Raw genomic sequence first — 17,768 nt, forward strand, 5'->3', positions numbered from 1 at the left:
AGAGCCTGTACCTCAGTGTCTTTTAGTCCACATAATTTTTTTCATTTACGATATTTGTATTCTACTTGCCTTAAAACACCAGTTTGATTATTAACATGAACACAGGCTTTTCCCCCTGTATTCACCTCCAGGAGCCAAAGGTACTAATCTGAAGTTGTGGTAGGACTGGTCAGGTTTTTGAGCTGATACATGAAAGAGCCAGTTGGAAATAATTAGGTCGGACTTGCATTATATTTTAAGTGTATGCTAAAACTTAAATTTGTATTTTAAATATGAAGTGGTTTTCTTCAAATGTTTTAATTGTCTAGATCAATTCATTCCCCAGGTCACAACTCTCTTCCTAATGAAATCAGGAGAGAGATGTGTATTGATTATTAATATGTGTTAATATATGATCATTAATTATTAATATGTGATCATTCCTTTTCTCTTTTTGGACAGGTTGAGAATAGGGTTTCTAACAGGTCCAAAACCCTTGATAGAGCGAGTTATTTTACACACACAAGTTTCAACACTACACCCCAGCACTTTTACACAGGTAAGGATAATTCAGGAAGTAGAATTTTTTTCTCTCAGATCAGAATAGAAAATAGATGTTGGCAAGTAAGGCTGAGTTACAGTGGCAGGGAGGAAAAATCACTGATATTGTGTCTTCAGTTCCAGTGTGGACTTAATTAGAAGACCAGAAACCACAGATGTTTACTCTAAAGAGCACATGAGAATTAAATTATCTTGGCGTTGTTTAGAGGCATAGACCAAATTCCCTGATGGTCAAGGGAATCTTTTCACTGTGTATCCTTAGCATCTGGCCTAGGAACTCCATAAAATTTTGTTGAAATGGACAAAATGGAACTGAGCTTGGTGAAGTAGTTTAACTTTAGCTTCATTGTCTTGGAATCTGTAAGGAGGGCTAGGATTGCAGACTTGTTCAATGACTAATTGTTTGTTTTCCCTACACATGTACTAACCTCTCCTGAAGACACAGATTGGAATATATTTTAATGAAAATAGAGGAAAATTAATTTTTGAGAATGTATAAATTTCCTGACAAGCTTTGAGAGATTATTGAGTCCACCCCAGTGCAATCTTGAGAATCAGATCTTAAGGATAGAGTTGCTACTGAAGAACTCAAAATGAATAGAAAAGTTTGTGTAGAATAGAGCACCTGTTTGATGTTGTGCGTTCCATAAAGTGCAAATGTCCATGAATCTCTCTGTGCTTTACCAGGCCGGGGACTAGTTCATTTTTTGTATCTGCTATCAACAAAACTTCACTGTCTGCTGCTAATATTTAGAACTTCCAAATCTAAAATGTATTTGGAGATAAAGAAATCTCCAAATACATTTTACAGCTTTACATATGTATTAGATATTTTATATTTAGAGCAGCAGTGTGGTATGGTAATAGTAACATCTCACTTTGAATCAGGCTCTGACACTTGCTGTGTGCCCTTGGGAAAGTTAACCCTTGTGCCTCAGTTTCCTCATTGTAAACTAGAAATAGCAACCTGCCTAATATGGTTATTATGAAGATTAAATTAGTTAAAATATATTACTATATTAGAATAGTGCCTGGCACATAACAAGTGTTCATATTTGTTATTGTTGTTGCCGTTGTTATTAATTAGCATTGATTATCAATCACTGACTGCTCTTAAAGCTAGGTTCAACATGTTATATCCTCTTATGGAGAATGACAGGTAATCGTGAGTGATTTGCTTTTACATTTGGCAAAAAACACATTCTAGGGGATGAACCGTGACGTGTGTTGTTTTATCTCTTTTAGATCCTGGTATCACAGCTGCTACACCAGTGGGGAGAAGAGGGCTTCCTGGCTCACATAGATAGGTACTGAACCATTTGTTAAAATGCTTATGAACAACACAGGAGCCCAGTGGACACGTACGCAGCCCTCCCTTCCTAAGTATCCTAACACTGAATAATAGGAAAAGTCCATTAGAAGCAAAAAGTCTTTACATTTTACTAGCTCCTCACCTACAAAGTCTTCTCAGGAGCATCAGGGTTGGGGTGGAGGGCGTATGGTTTGAAAGCAGGCCCTGAAATTCTCTCAAGTTAAGGTTCACTTATTTACCTGGTTGAGATGGTACGCACATGAGCACACATGAGTTTTGTATATAATAATAACAGTCAACCGTGAGGGACACAGGACCCAGGAATTGGCTCAGGTAACAGATGAGTGAGGACACAGTTTGCTTAAATAATCGGTATATTGGTGCAAGTTATGAATTACTTCAGTTATGGAAATGTGGCGCTTCCTAGGCCATGCTGAAATAAGGAAATACGGGGAATCCTTATTCCCAGAGCAGTGATTCATCATTTCAGGTGTTTTCTTTGATCCTAAGAATTCTCCTACCCCACAAATGACAATAATTATTTTGGAGAATGGAACAAAAAGATAGACCCTGCTACTTCTGTTAGAACTGCACTTTAGGTTCCATATTTTACTTAGAAATTGTCTTTGCTTTACTTTTCATTTTTTGAATTATTCCACAATAAAGGAAAAAAGTGCAATTGTAAAAAGTTTACCACCGGACAAGTCAACTAAACATACCCTGGTCTCTTATCAAGCCTTTAACATTTTAATCAAGATACAAAACAAATTCTTACAAATTGGGCCCCAGAGCCTTTTTAGTACCTATAGTCAATATACTGAAGACATCCTTTTCCTTGTTTCCTCATCTAGGGTTATCGATTTCTACAGGAAGCAGAGGGATGTGTTACTGGCAGCTGCAGACAAGTGGTTAAGTGGTGAGTGCACCGCATATCCGCCCCTGTGATGAGCAGTAGCACCTATATGAGGGGTGGGGAACACTGCATACTATTGCTAATAGTCCCAGTGGGGAAGAAACAAGAGCCCAGGATTCTTCTTGCCAAGAAATCATTATCTTAAAGATGATCTCAGAAGTGACAGACGGCAAACCCTGGCTCAGCTCTGCCACCCTCTGTTCTACCTGCCTCCTGCAAAGACTTGATGGTTAAAAAAAAATTGTTTAGTTTAAAAATCAACCAGCAATAACTTAATTAAAGAGAAATAATGTCTATATGCAAAAGGTTTTAGGGTTTTTTTCAAAATTTTCCCTCAAATAGAAGAAGAATTCTCAAACAAGCAATATACTCTGTTTCAAATTAGGCTGTGTAAAGGCAAAATAGGCCTGACTACCACTACCAACTGCTCTGACTGGGTCCACAACAGTAGGTCATGGACAGTGGGAGAGAAATGCAGAACAAAATTCAAACTCATAAATAAGACCAGACTTACTGGTCTGATAGAGACTGGTGGAACCCCCAAGTCTATGGCCCTTGGACACCCTTCAAACTTGGAACAGGTATCATTCCCACAGATCACATTATAGCCACACAACAGACAGGCCTATAAAATGAACAGTAACACCAGTGAGGAATATGCACCTCAGAACAATCAACTGTACGAGACCTAAGGGCAGCGTTTGCCCAAAAGCAAAGTTCAGAAGGAAGGTAGGGGCAGGAAGGCTGGTCAAATGGACACAGGGAACCCAGGGAGGAAGCGGGGAGAGTGCTGACACATTCAGGGTTTGCAACCAGTGTCACAAAACAAGCTGTGTATAAATTTGGAATGGAAACGAATTTGCTTTGTAAACTTTCACCTAAACAACAATAAAATGTTCCAAAAAAAGACAAAATAGGACAGTCTAAGGCAAATTCTCTCATTACAAATGATTTGCCTTCTAATCATTCACCTTATTTTTTGTCTAATATTATCTATTACTAATTTGATTGCAGAATGGTTTAGATTTAACTTTCTATTATGGAAGGAAGTCAAATGAATTACCTGGCTTTAATGATATCAAAAATGCTTTCAGTATGAATAATAATTATCTATTACTAATTTGATTGCAGAATGGTTTAGATTTAACTTTCTATTATGGAAGGAAGTCAAATGAATTACATGGCTTTAATGATATCAAAAATGCTTTCAGTATGAATAATAGAAACCAAAAAAAACAACTCATTATTATAATCTTTTTAATAAGATTCTACCACTTTAAATAGTGTTAAAGAAGAAGTTTTAATCCACAACAAGTTTTCTTTTGAAAAAAGATAGTAATTAAAATTGAAATAATTATCCTTCCTTCTTGATTTCTAATGAAACAGAAAGTATACAAATACATCTGGAATTCTTGAATTTTAAGTACTTCTTTTCATAATTACCTTCTGATAAAAATTCTAATCCATTGAACTTTTAAGCTATTACATACATGCTAGGATTTATTGACACGTTGGAAGATTCTAGAAAGAGGTCAAGAATCCTCCTGTAAAGTTCAAACGGCCGTATTTGTCTTAGGTGTAGTACTAACTGAGGGAAGGAGATATAGGCACTAGATGTCAAGGCTAAAATTGTAAAGACACACACATAAACTGCTCAGTCTCCATCCCTCCTTTCTCTCTCTCACCCCTGAACTCACTCCCATTTTGAAATAAAAACCAGAACATTAATTTTCAGAACTTACACAATTATATTTTTTAAAGTGCTATCATTGAAGAAACTTTTTCAGAAATAGTAGTTTACAATTACTGCCCTAATGTCATTAAGAGATATATTTGATATCATCGAAAATGGCTCCAGGGGATAGTTCTTCTCTTCTTTCGTCTATAGATTTGGCAGAATGGCATGTTCCTGCTGGTGGAATGTTTTTATGGATTAAAATTAAGGGCATTTCTGATACGAAACAGCTGATTGAAGAGAAAGCCATTAAGAATCAGGTAAAATGGGGGAAAAGGCCTAAAAAAAGTTATAGTTTTTTTCTTTAAAGTAATTCTTTATTTGAATAAAAATGGAGAAAGGTGCCCACTCGCCCAACTCATAATGTTTTAATATCATATATGTTACCTCATTATTAAATTCATAATCAGTTTTGGGGCTGCATAATTATTCAGCTGGTCTACATTAATGGGAATACAGTCCTTAACGTCATTTTGACTATTGAGTAGCTTAGGGGTTAAAATCACAGTCTCTGGATATGGGTTTGAATCCTAGCTCCACCCCTTACTGGCTGTGTGGTTTTGGGTAAGTTAATTACCCTCTCTGTGCCTCATCTGTACAATGGAGATAATAAGAATCCTTCTCTCATGGGGTTACTGTGATGATTCAATGACCTAACATGTGTAAGTCACTTAGACTAGTACCTGACACACAGTAAAGGCTTGAAAGGTGTTAACTATTAGTATTTAAAATGGATTTCTTCCCGAATAGGAAGGTAGTCTCTCACTGGCAAATTTGGAAAATGCATAAAAGCATAAAGAAAAATTTTAGAACAGCCCATAATTTCATCACCCAGATATTGAGACTGTTTGTGGTGTATTTTCTTGAAGAGCTTTTATATATTTTTCTAGTGCTTTTACTGCACAATTATTTTATATGGTTAAAATTACATAGAAAATTTTGTTTCCTGCTTTTTGTAACTTAAAATTAACCCACGAAAATCTCTCATAGGATTTTTATTTTCTCCTTTTGTACTTAGATCATAAATCTACTTAGAATTCATTTGGGGCATTGACTAAGCTGAAAAATCTAAATATTTTTCTGTGTTGATATCCAGTTTACCAAACAAATTATCCCTTCCTCATTAATTAAATCCTTCATCACGTTTTCAGCTGTTTGCTACACTCAGATCTGTTCCTAGAGTCAGTCTTTAAAAAAATAAGCAATGTTAAAGAGAATGGACCGTGTTGACAACGGCGTAGTGCCATCATAGTGCATACAAGATGAAGGGTATAGAGGTTAGACCTAGAGACAGACCGACTGGACGTGAGGATTGGCCCCACTGTCTTGGGGAAGTCATTATCCTCTAACCAGCTTACTGAAGGGCAGGCCTTGTGCTTTATTAATTAATTGTTGTAATTTCAGTATCAGCACATGCCAGTTGCCATCAAGTCAGTTCTGACTCACAGCAACCCTATAGGACAGAGTGGAACTGCCCCACAGAGTTTCCAAGGCTGTAATCTTTACAGAACCATTGCCATCCAGTCAATTCCGACTCATAGTGACCCTATAGGACAGAGTAGAACTGTCCCATAGGGTTTGCAGGGAGTGGCTGGTGGATTCCAACTCCTGATGTTTTGGTTAGCAGCCAAGCTCTTAACCACTGTGCCACCAGGGCTTCTAAGAGCACATAGTAGGTACTTAATAAATATTTAAGTGCCCTATTTCAGAGAAATACATTGTAATGTGATCAATCTGATACCCTCTTTGCTCTTCTATCAATGTCATTTGGTAAGTGGCTATTTGCATGTGTCTCTGAGCTAGATGCTATGGATATAAACAACATTTTATTATGATTTTTTTAGACCTCTTCATTTATTCCATTATCCTGTTGCTTATGCCTTTGCTTTTTCTAAATAATCTTGAAAACACTACTTTAGCCCAGATTTTGGTCATTTTACAGACATTACCATTTTCCTCCCTGCTAGGGAAGATGATGGCTTTTATTTTGTTGTTAATCAGGACAAAGAAGCTCAGCTTCTGCTTAGAAATCTCATCCCCAGAATGTCCCAGATCATCTCACTCCCAAATCACCCTGTTCTAGCAGACAGTGTCCAGATTGTAACAGTTACTTCATGCTTATGCAGATCATGGTTATACAGGTTAACATTAACTGCTTTAAAAGATAAAGCCCCAAATCTCCAAGGCTTAACACAGTAAAAGTTTATTTCTGATTCATATAAAATTCAAAGATGTGACCTGCAGGCAACTCTGCTCCAAGCAGTGATTCCTCTTGTTGCCCTTTAGTCTTCAACACATGGATCCCAAGGTCTGCAATTTGGAAGGAGCATGGCGGGTCACACGGGGGAGATTTTTATGGGCCAGGCCTAGAAGTAGCACACATGACTTCTGCTCATATCTGCTGGCTAGGGGATGTCATGGGGCCACACCTGACTAGAGGGAGACTGAGGAACAGAGTGTGTTTGCATGCCAGGAAGAAGAGGACATGAAGCTGGCAACCAGCAAGCTGTCCCTGCCACAGCCGCCACCAGAAGTCACAGTTGTTCCCACCACTCATCTTGACACACTGCCTGCACTGCTCCCTGAGCGTTTTCCTTCCTTCCCACTATGTCCATAACTGCTTACCTTCTTTGAGTTCTTTGATGCACCAATTTCCTTCCAACTCTAGGGCTTTTCACGTTGCGTCTCTTCCCTTTCTGCACAGCCTGTACCTGGTTATCCTTCAGGTCTCGGCTTGAAAGTCACTTCCACATTTGATAACTTAAAAACATTATCTCATTGTTTGAATAAATGTCACTTTTCTAGTGATGTTAAACATTTTTCCATGTTTATTACCATTTGTATTTCTTTTGTAAGTTGTCCTTTACCCATTAATGCTAGAATTTTAGTGTTTTTCTTATCAGTTTCTGTGCATTTTGTATACCTGGAGAAAAGGTAGCTTTTGAATATTTTGTTGTAAATATTTTTCCAGTATACTTTTCTGTACTTTTAGTTTTGTTTATTGTATGATATACAGAATTTTTATAGAAACTGATTTTTCTCTTGTGGTTTCTTCAACTGCTTTTAAACTTAAGAAGTCCTTCCCCACTCCAAGACTAGGTTTACCCATGTTTTCCTTTAGTTTTTCTTTAGGAGTAAGCCACTTATTTTCCGTAAACTCTCTTAGGTATTGATGGTACCTGGATGTGCTTTCTTCATTGATTGCTCAGCTCCTTGTCCTTACTTTAGAGCGTCCTTCTCTTTGGCTTCTCCAGAGCAGATGGATGTGGTAAGTAGGTGATTCACTTCAAGTAACGCCTGGTATCGATTCTGTTTTTTGGCACATGTGTCCATTTTGTGAGTTCCAACATAATTAAAGTCTGCTTGGGTTCCTAAAAACCAGATATTAGTTGAAAAGTTATGCATACCACGAAAAGACACATTTTCTTTGTTGCTAGACATCTGTACACAAGCAATGAGAACAAGTTGGAGTTAAATTCTATTGTCTTCATGAATAATTTCTCAGAAGCTATAGTGTTGGAGATTACCAGCATGTTATACAGAAACCTCTTCTTCCTTCCTTCATGGAATTAACATGAACCAAAGTACAAATTCATGGTAGTTATCACTCTCTTTCTCTGAAGAAAATAACATCAGCTAGGGTTAAATTCTTAAGGTAATCACAAAGCCAGGAGTCTCTGGGTCATGTAAACAATTAACGTGCTTGGCTGCTAACCAAAAGGTTGGAGGTTCAAGTCCACCCAGAGCCACTTCAAAAGAAAGGCCTGGTGACTTACTTCTGAAAAATGAGCCATTGAAACTCGTTGGAGTACAGTTCTACTCTGATACACACAGGGGTCATCGCGAGTCAGAGTCAACTGGACAGGAACTAGTAATCACAAAGTCCAGCTTTAACCGAAATAACAAGAAGCAAATGAACAAGATCCCAAGAACTGTGTATCTGGGAATCCAAGCAGAAGAGCCCTAAATTGAACAGTACCGTTAACCCTGAGAAGAGTGTGTGCTTGTCCTTGGAGATGGTCCTTTCTGGTGTGAGCTTCTTCCACTCGCTTCCATACGTCACTAAGAATACTTTTCATAAGCTCACTCTGATTTTATATATCAAAAGAGTTGGGCAATTAAAACTGTAAAGTGCGCATGCTGGTGAAAGATTCTATGGAGTAATAAGATTCTATAAAAATTCTGTAAGACTTTATAAAAATAACTTGTGGAGGACTTTTAATGGCTTTCAACCCTGCCTAGACCTGCATGGGCCCATTCCAACAGTGTAGGCCCTTATTAGCATAGTACAACAGGGTATATACCTGAAGCCTGTTTTCAGCTTCAAAAGCTAAGAAGGTGTGGCAGATTGGTGACATTTGACACCACCCTACCATTTAAGCAGGTTCCTCATCTACCCACATCAGGGACCTGAGGACCAGTGGCTCCACCCCCTCCAGCTAGCCCCATGACAGGGGTCCACGAATAAGTGGTGCCTCCCAGGACTTAAAGCCAACAGCATTGGGTGCCCAAAGTCCGGCTGCAAAACCCACCCATCTATGAGTTCTAGGGAACAGGGACACGCCTTCCACCCAGGCACTCAGTGGCCTTGCTTGGCACATAACCTCCTACTACAGCCAGATACCTGTGCCAGCTCCAGTCACCACTACATAGCCCTGCCCATCTAGAACTGTAGGTGAGAGCCTGTACCACACACTCTGTGACTGACAACCTGGACACCTGAGCTGAATCCACACAAAAAAAGTAAATGGACTCCTGGTCTCACATACCTAGTAGCAGCTGTAACCACCTGGTGACAGGATGTGTGAGCTTCAAAGATGCCAATAATCAAAGTAGCTCACATGAGCAGCCTATCTGGGCATATCAAAACAAGAAGCTAGAACATTTTCTTTTTTTTTTTTTTAAGCAAATATAAAATAAATATATACAATAACTTATTGATGGCTCAGAGACAGCAGTCAATATCAGATCACATAAAGAGGCAAACCATGATGGCTTCAGGAAGCAACCAAAAGAAAAAATAGAAAAACCTCCTGGAGGAAGAGGAGGTCTTGGAATTACCGGAGGTAGAATTCAAAAGATTAATATGAAGAGCTTTTCAAGAGATCAGGAAGGAGGGCAGGCGAAACACAGACCAAGCCACAGAGGAAGTTAAGGTTATACAAGAGCACAGTGACAAACTTAACAGGCTGCAAGAATCCATAGAAAGACAGCAAAGAGAAATCCAAAAGATTAACAATAAAATTTCAGAATTAGACAAGTCAATACAAAGCCATAGGAGCAGAATTGAGACAAGGGAGGTCAGAATTAGTGAGATTGAAGGTAATACCCTTGACACCAATTTATTTGAGGAAAAATCAGATAAAAGAATTTTAAGAAATGAAGAAACCCTGAGAATTATGTGAAACTCTGTCAAGAGGAGTAACCTATATGTGATTGGAGTACCAGAACAGTGGGGAATAACAGAAACTACAGAGAGAATTGTTGAAGATTTGTTGGCAGAAAACTTCCTTGGTACCATAAAAGACGAGAAGATATCTACCCAAGAAGCTCATTGAACCCCACACAGGATAGATCCCAAAAGAAAGTCAACAAAAAAAACAAAAAACCAAACCCGTCGCCGTCCAGTCGATTCCGACTCCTAGTGACTCTATAGGACAGAGTAGAACTGCCCCATACAGTTTTCAAGGAGCGCCTGGTGGATTTGAACCACTGGCCTTTTGGTTAGCAGGCGTAGCTCTTAACCATTATGCTACCAGGGTTTCCGTGAAAGTCACCAAGACATATCATAATCAAACCTGCCAAAACCAAAAATAAAGAGAGAATTTTAAGAGCAACTAAGGATGAATGAAAAGTCATCTACAAAGGAAAGTCAATAAGACTAAGGCCTCACTACTCAGCAGAAACCAAGTAGGCAAGAAGGCAACGGGATGAGATATGTAGAGCCTTGAAGGAAAAAATTGCCAACCAAGAATTATATATCTAGCAAAGCTGTCTCTCAAATACAAAGGCAAAATTAAGGCATTTCCAGATAAACAGAAGTTAAGGAAATTTATAAGAACTGAACCAAAATTATAAGAAATACTAAAAGGAGTACTCCAGTTAGAAAATCAGTAACATCAGATAACAACCCAAGACTAGAACCCAGGACAGAACAACCAGATATCAACCCAGATAGGGAAGTCACAAAAATAAATCAATGCTAAAACACTGAAAATACGGAAACAGAGACATTAATATCTACAAGATGACAACATTAAAACAAAAAAGAAGAACTACATAATGTAGTCACTGAATTTTCATATGGAGAGGAAGTCAAGGCGGTATCCAGAAATAAAAGATTAGTTTAAAGTGAGAAAAATAGAGGTAAATATTAAAGTAACCACAAAGGAAACTAATAGTCCTACACATCAAAATAAAAAAGAAGAAAAACATAAAGACTCAAGAAATATCCAAATCAACCATGATGAGAAAGATGAAAAGAAGATACATAAAGAAAAACAACTCAGCACAGAAAATTAAGTGGAAGAAGAAACTGTCAACAACACACATTAAAAAAAAAAATATCAAATGACAGCACTAAACGCACACCTATCAATAATTATGCTGATTGTAAATGGACTAAATACACCAATACAGAGAGAGTTGCGGAATGGATTTAAAAAAAAAAACCCAAGCCACCTATATGCTGCCTACAAGAGACACCCCTTAGACTCAAAGACACAAACAAACTAAAACTCAATGGAAAAAAATATATCAAACAATCAAAAGAGAGTAGGAGTGGCAATATATTAACCTCTGACAAAATAGACTTTAAAGTAAAATCCACCACAAAGGATAAGGAAGGACACTATATAATGATTAAAGGGTCAGTACACCAGGAGGACATAACCATAATAAATATTTACTCACCCAATGACAGGGCTCCAAAATACTTAAAACAAACACTAATAGCATTGAAAAAAGAAATAAATAGCTCCACAATAATAGTAGGGGACGTCAACACACCACTTCTGGTGAAGGACAGAACATCCAGAACGAAGCTCAGTAAACACATGGAAGATCTAAATACCACAGTCAACCAACTTGATCTCATAGATGTATACAGAACAGTCCACCCAACAGCAGCCAAGTACACTTTCTTTTCCAGTGCACATGGACCATTCTCCAGAATAGACCGCATATTAGGCCACAAAGCAAGCCTTAACAGAAACCAAATTGTTGAAATATTACGAAACATCTTTTCTGACCATAAAGCCATAAAAATAGAAGTCAATAACAGAAAAAGCAAAGAAAAAAAATCAAACGTATAGAAACTGAACAACATCCTGCTAAAAAACTACTGGGTTATAGAAGAAATCAAGTATGGAGTACAAGAAGTTCACAGAATCAAATGAGAAAGAAAACACATCCTACCAGAACCTTTGAGACACAGCAAAAGCAGTGCTCAGAGGTCAGTTTATAGCAATAAATGCACACATTCACGAAGAAGAAAGAGCTGAAATCAAAACATTACTCCCACAAATTGAACAAATAGGAAGAGGGCAGCAAAAGAAGCCCATGGGCACCAGAAGAAAGGAAATAATAAAAATTAGAGTGGAAATAAATGCAAAAGAGAATCAAAAAACAGTTGAAAGAATTCACAAGACCAAAAGCTGGTTATTTGAAAAGAGCAACAAAATTGATAAACCACTGGACGAACTGACAAAAGAAAAAGAGGAGACGAAGCAGATAAACCAGATAAGAAATGAGATGGGTGATATCACAACAGAGCCCATGAAATTAAAAGAATTATAACAATACTATGAAAAATTGTACTCCAACAAATTTGAAAACCTAGAGGAAATGGACAAATTTCTAGAAACACATTACCTACCTAAATTAACAAAAACCAAGGTAGAACAACTAAATAAACCTATAACAAAAGAAGAGATTCAAGGAGTAATTAAAAATCTCCCAACAAAAAAAGCCCTGGCCCTGACAGCTTCACTGCAGAGTTCTACCAAACTTTCAGGAAAGAGTTAACACCACTACTACTAAAGGTATTTCACAGCATAGAAAAGGATGGAATACTCCCAAACTCATTCTATGAAGCCAGTATAACCCTGATACCAAATCCAGGTAAAGACATCACAAAAAAAAAATTACAGACCAATATCCCTCATGAACATTGATGCAAAAATCCTCAACAAAACTCTAGCCAATAGACTTCAACAACATATCAAAAAAATAATTCACCATGACCAAGTGGGATTCATACCGGGTAGGCAGGGATTGTTCAACATTAGAAAAACAATCAATGTAATCCATCACATTAATAAGGCAGAACATAAGAACCACATGATCTTATTAATTGATGCAGAAAAGGTATTTGACAAAGGCCAACACCCATTCACGATAAAAACTCTCAGCAAAATAGGAATAGAAGGGAAATTCCTCAACCATAATAAAGGGCATTTATACAAAGTCAACAGCCAACGTCATCTTAAATCAAGAGAGTCTGAATGCATTCCTCTTGAGGATGGGAACAAGACAAGGATGCCCTTTATCACCACCCTTATTCAACATTGTGCTGGAGGTCCTAACCAGAACAATAAGGCAAGAAAAAGAAGTGAAGAGCACCCAAATTGGTAGGGAAGAACTGAAAGTATCCTTATTTGCAGATCTGATCTTATACACAGAAAAACCCAAAGAATCCACAAGAAAACTACAGAAACTAAAACAAGATTTCAGCAAAGTATCAGGATACATGATAAACATTAAAAAAAATCAGTTGGATTCCTCTACACCAACAAAGAGAACTTTGAAGAGGAAATCACCAAATCAATACTGTTTACAATAGCCCCCAAGAAGATAAATCTAACCAGAGACGTAAAAGACCTATACCAAGAAAATTACAAGACATTACTGCAGGAAACCAAAAGAGACCTACATAAATGGAAAAACATACCTTGTTCATGAATAGGAAGACTCAACATAGTGAAAAATATCAGTACTATCCAAAGTGATCTACAGATACAATGCAATCTCGATCCAAATTCCCATGACATTTTTAAATGAGGTAGAGAAACAAATTACCAACTTCACTTGGAAAGGGAAGAGATCCTGGATAAGTAAAGCATTACTGAAGAACAAAGTGGGAGGCCTCACAGTACCTGATTTTAGAACCTATTATACTGTCATGGTAGCCAAAATAGCCTAGTACTGGTACAACAACAGATGCATAGACTAATGGAACAGAATTGAGAATCCAGACGTAAATTCATCCACCTGTGAACATCTGATATATGACAAAGGCCCAAAGTCTGTTAAATGGGGAAAAGACAGTCTCCTTAACAAATGGTGCTGGCATAACTGGATATCCATCTGCAAAAAAATGAAACAAGACCCATACCTCACACCATGCACAAACACGAATTCAAAATGGATCAAAGACCTAAATATAAAATCTAAAATGATAAAGATCATGGAAAAAAAAAATAGGGACAATGCTAAGAGCCCTCATACATGGCATAAAGAGAATACAAAACATAACTAACAATGCACAAACACCAAAAGAGTAACTAGATAACTGGGAGCTCCTAAAAATCAAACACTTAAGCTCATTGAAAGACTTCATCAAAAGAGTAAAAAGACAGCCTACACACTGGGAAAAAATTTTTGGCTACGACATATCCCATCAGGGTCTAATCTCTGAAATCTACAAGATACTGCAAAACTTCAACAAGAAAAAGACAAATAACCAATTAAAAAATGGTCAAAGGATCTGAACAGGCACTTCACCAAAGAAGACATTCAGGCATCTAACAGATACATGAGGAAATGCTCATGATCTTTAGCTATTAGAGAAATGCAAATCAAAACTACAATGAGATTCCATCTCACTCCAACAAGGCTGGTATTAATCAAAAAAAACACAAAATAATAAATGTTGGAGAGGTTGTAGAGAGACTGGAACACTTACTACACTGCTGTTGTGAATGTAAAATGGTACAACCACTTTGGAAATCAATTTGGTGCTTCCTTATAAAGGTAGAAGTACCATACTATACAGCAATCCCACTCCTTGGAATATATCCTACAGAAATAAGAGCCCTCACATGAATAGATGTATATATACCCATGTTCGTTGCAGCACTGTTCACAATAGCAAAAAGATGAAAACAACCTAGGTGTCCATCAACGGATGAATGGATAAACAAATTATTGTATATTCACACAATGGAATACTATGCAACGATGATTCCGGGAAACATCTCATAACATGGAAGAATCTGGAAGGCATTATGCTGAGTGAAATTAGTCAGTGGCAAAAGGAAAAATATTGTATAAGACCACTATTATAAGAACTCAAGAAAAGGCTTAAACACAGAAGAAAACATTCTTTGATGGTTTATGAGGGTGGGGAGCGAGGGAGGGAGGTATTCACTAAGTTGATAGTAGACAAGAATTAGGTGAAGGGAAAGACAGCACACAGTACAGGGGAAGTCAGCACCATTAGACTAAACCAAAAGCTAAGAAGTTTCCTGAGCACAACCGAATACTTGGAGGGACAGTATAACAGGGGGCGGGGGCCTGGGGACCATGGTTTCAGGGGACACCTAGGTCAATTGGCATAACAAAGTTTATTAAAAAAATGTTCCACCCAGCTACAACCGATGACTGCCCTGACAGGGAACACAACAGAGAACCCCTGAGGGAGCAGGAGAGCAGTGGGATGCAGACCCCAAGTTCTCATAAAAAGACCAGACTTAATGGTCTGACTGAGACTGGAAGCATCCCGGTGGTCATGGTCCCCAGACCTTCTGTTAGCCCAAGACAGGAACCATTCCTGAGCCAACTCTCCAGACAGGGATTGGACTGGACAATGGAATAGAAAAATGATGCTGGTGAGGAGTGAGCTTCTTGGATCAAGTAGGCACATGAGACTTCGTTGGCATCACCTGTCTGGAGGGGAGATGAGAGAGTGGAAGGGGTTAGAAGCTGGCGGAATGGACACGAAAATAGAGAGTGGCAGGAAGGAATGTGCTGTCTCATTGAGGGGAGAGCAATTAGGAGTATATAGTAAGGTGTATATAAATTTTTATATGAGAGACTGCCTTGATTTGTAAACTTTCACTTAAAGCACAATAAAAATTTTAAAAAGTGTTCTGCATCCCACTTTGGTGAGTGCTGTCTGGTGTCTTAAAAGCTAGTAAGCGGCCATCTAAGATGCATCAATTCGTCACAGCCCACCTGGAGCAAGAGAGAATGAACAACACCAAAGACACAAGGAAAATATTAGCCCAAGAGACAAAAAGGGCCACACAAACCAGAGACTCCATCAGCTTGAGACCAGAAGAACTGGGTAGTGCCTGGCTACCACCAATATCCACCCTAATAGGGAACACAACAGAGAGCCCCTGATGGAGCAGGAGAAAAATGGGGTGCAGAACTCAAATTCTAGTAAAAAAGACCAGATTCGATGGTCTGACTGAGACTGGAGGAACCCCAGAAGGCATGGCCCCCGAACTCTGTATTAACCCAGAACTAAAACCATTCTGGAAGCCAACTCTTCAAGGAATAGACTGGACTATAAAACATAAAATCATACTTGTAAAGAGTGTGCTTCTTCATTCAAGTACATACACAAAACTAAATGGGCAGCTCCCATCCAGAAGTGAGATGAGAAGGCAGAAAGGGATAGGAGCTGATTGAATTGACACAGGAAATCCAGGGTGGAAAGGAGGAATGTGTGGTCACATAGGGATAGCAACCAGGGTCACATAACAATGTGTATATAAAATTTTGTGTGAGAAACTAACTTGACCTGTAAACTTCCACCTAAAGCACAATAAATGAATAAATAAAAATCTGTGGAGGGGGACAAAAAATAATCTTGAGGGCCAAACAACAACAAAAAACCCCTGGAAATCGATATGTTTATTTCTACACACGTGAGTGGATATGACGGCACCCCCGACAGAGCCAATGTTCAACTTGACTTTTCATTTCCTTGTCTCAGCCTAAGAAGGATGTTCTTTGTTTGAATTTCAGGTCTTATGGCAGAGTAGCACCCTAATTTCATCAATTCTTATCTCTTTTCTATTTCAGGCTTTCCAGAGAATAGCCCAGCTTATAAAAGAATCTTTGTGAAGAAATCAAACTAATCAAAACTACTCGTGGATTTTTCAGATTAAACATGTCTATGTTTTGGCCAGAAGAAATGATGGTGTGGTGTTCGATTTACGATTAGATTTAATCAAATATGTCATATCTGTAATTTAACTATATAATTTTTAAAATGCCTTTATTTTTTTTAATCCACCAGAATGTCAAAATATATTTATAATCCATTTATACCTTTTGATAATTTTCAACCTGTGAAAATGATTTTTATCTTGGATTTTACTGGAAAGGACCCTGTAGGTGCTTTACCCTCCCACTGCCATTGAGTCGATTCCGACTCAGAGTGACCCTACAGGACAGAGTGGAGCTGCCCCATGCTAACGTTGGTGTATAATCCAGTGCCATCCAGTCGATTCTGACTCCTAGCAACCCCTACAGGACAGAGTAGAACTGCCCCATAGAGTTTCCAAGGAGCGCCTGGTGGATTCCAACTGCCGACCTTTTGGTTAGCAGCCATAGCTCTTAACCACTACGTTACCAGGGTTTCTGTAGGTGCTTTATAACTCTCCACAAATATTCTTTGAATCTAATATTTTACGAGGAATTATTCTGTAATTTTAAGGAACAAATTAAGTTAAAAATGGCACATAATGTGTTCTTTTTCTGTTTGTAGGAAATTTTAATGAGCGCTTGTGGTAAGATTGTTAGAATTTGACCTTATAAATGACTTTCAATGAGGCTACGACAGCCATTATATTCTGCCACACAAATCCCTTTAAAATAAAATTCTGAAATTAAACATACCTCGAGGAATCAGACCAATTTGTTCTAAGTAAGGAGGGAAGATCATGGACTTTGAAAAATATACTACATTGTATTTCCATAATAGTACACAATTTACAGAAAAACGTTCTTATCTGTTATATAATTTAAATCTACTACAGCCCTATGAGACACTTAGGATTTGCTTTTTCAATGATTTTCTTTCCTTCTTTTAAAAACCTTATTTTTTCATCTGATTATTAGTCATATATGCTCATTTAAATTTTTCAGAAAATCCCAGAAAAGTATAAAGAATGAAGCAAATAAAAACTACTCACTCTCTCACTACCCGTAACACTGCTGTCAGCATTTTATTATCCATCTTTTGAGACATTTTT

General features: G+C 37.9%; 1 protein-coding gene across 1 annotated transcript in view; it reads left to right on the plus strand.

Annotated features, from left to right (window-relative positions):
• The window catches only part of AADAT (aminoadipate aminotransferase), a 34,799-nt gene extending 17,388 nt beyond the window's left edge, over positions 1 to 17,411 (plus strand). Inside the window, exons 8-13 of the mRNA XM_003415810.4 lie at positions 442 to 538; positions 1,786 to 1,847; positions 2,704 to 2,768; positions 4,654 to 4,760; positions 7,667 to 7,768; positions 16,594 to 17,411. Of these exons, the coding sequence (XP_003415858.1) occupies positions 442 to 538; positions 1,786 to 1,847; positions 2,704 to 2,768; positions 4,654 to 4,760; positions 7,667 to 7,768; positions 16,594 to 16,635 (475 nt within the window). The 3' untranslated portion in view covers positions 16,636 to 17,411. The remainder of the gene's footprint in view (positions 1 to 441; positions 539 to 1,785; positions 1,848 to 2,703; positions 2,769 to 4,653; positions 4,761 to 7,666; positions 7,769 to 16,593) is intronic.
• The last annotated feature ends 357 nt before the right edge of the window (positions 17,412 to 17,768 follow it).

Source organism: Loxodonta africana, chromosome 21 (genome assembly GCF_030014295.1).
Source record: "Loxodonta africana isolate mLoxAfr1 chromosome 21, mLoxAfr1.hap2, whole genome shotgun sequence".
Taxonomy (NCBI): domain Eukaryota; kingdom Metazoa; phylum Chordata; class Mammalia; order Proboscidea; family Elephantidae; genus Loxodonta; species Loxodonta africana.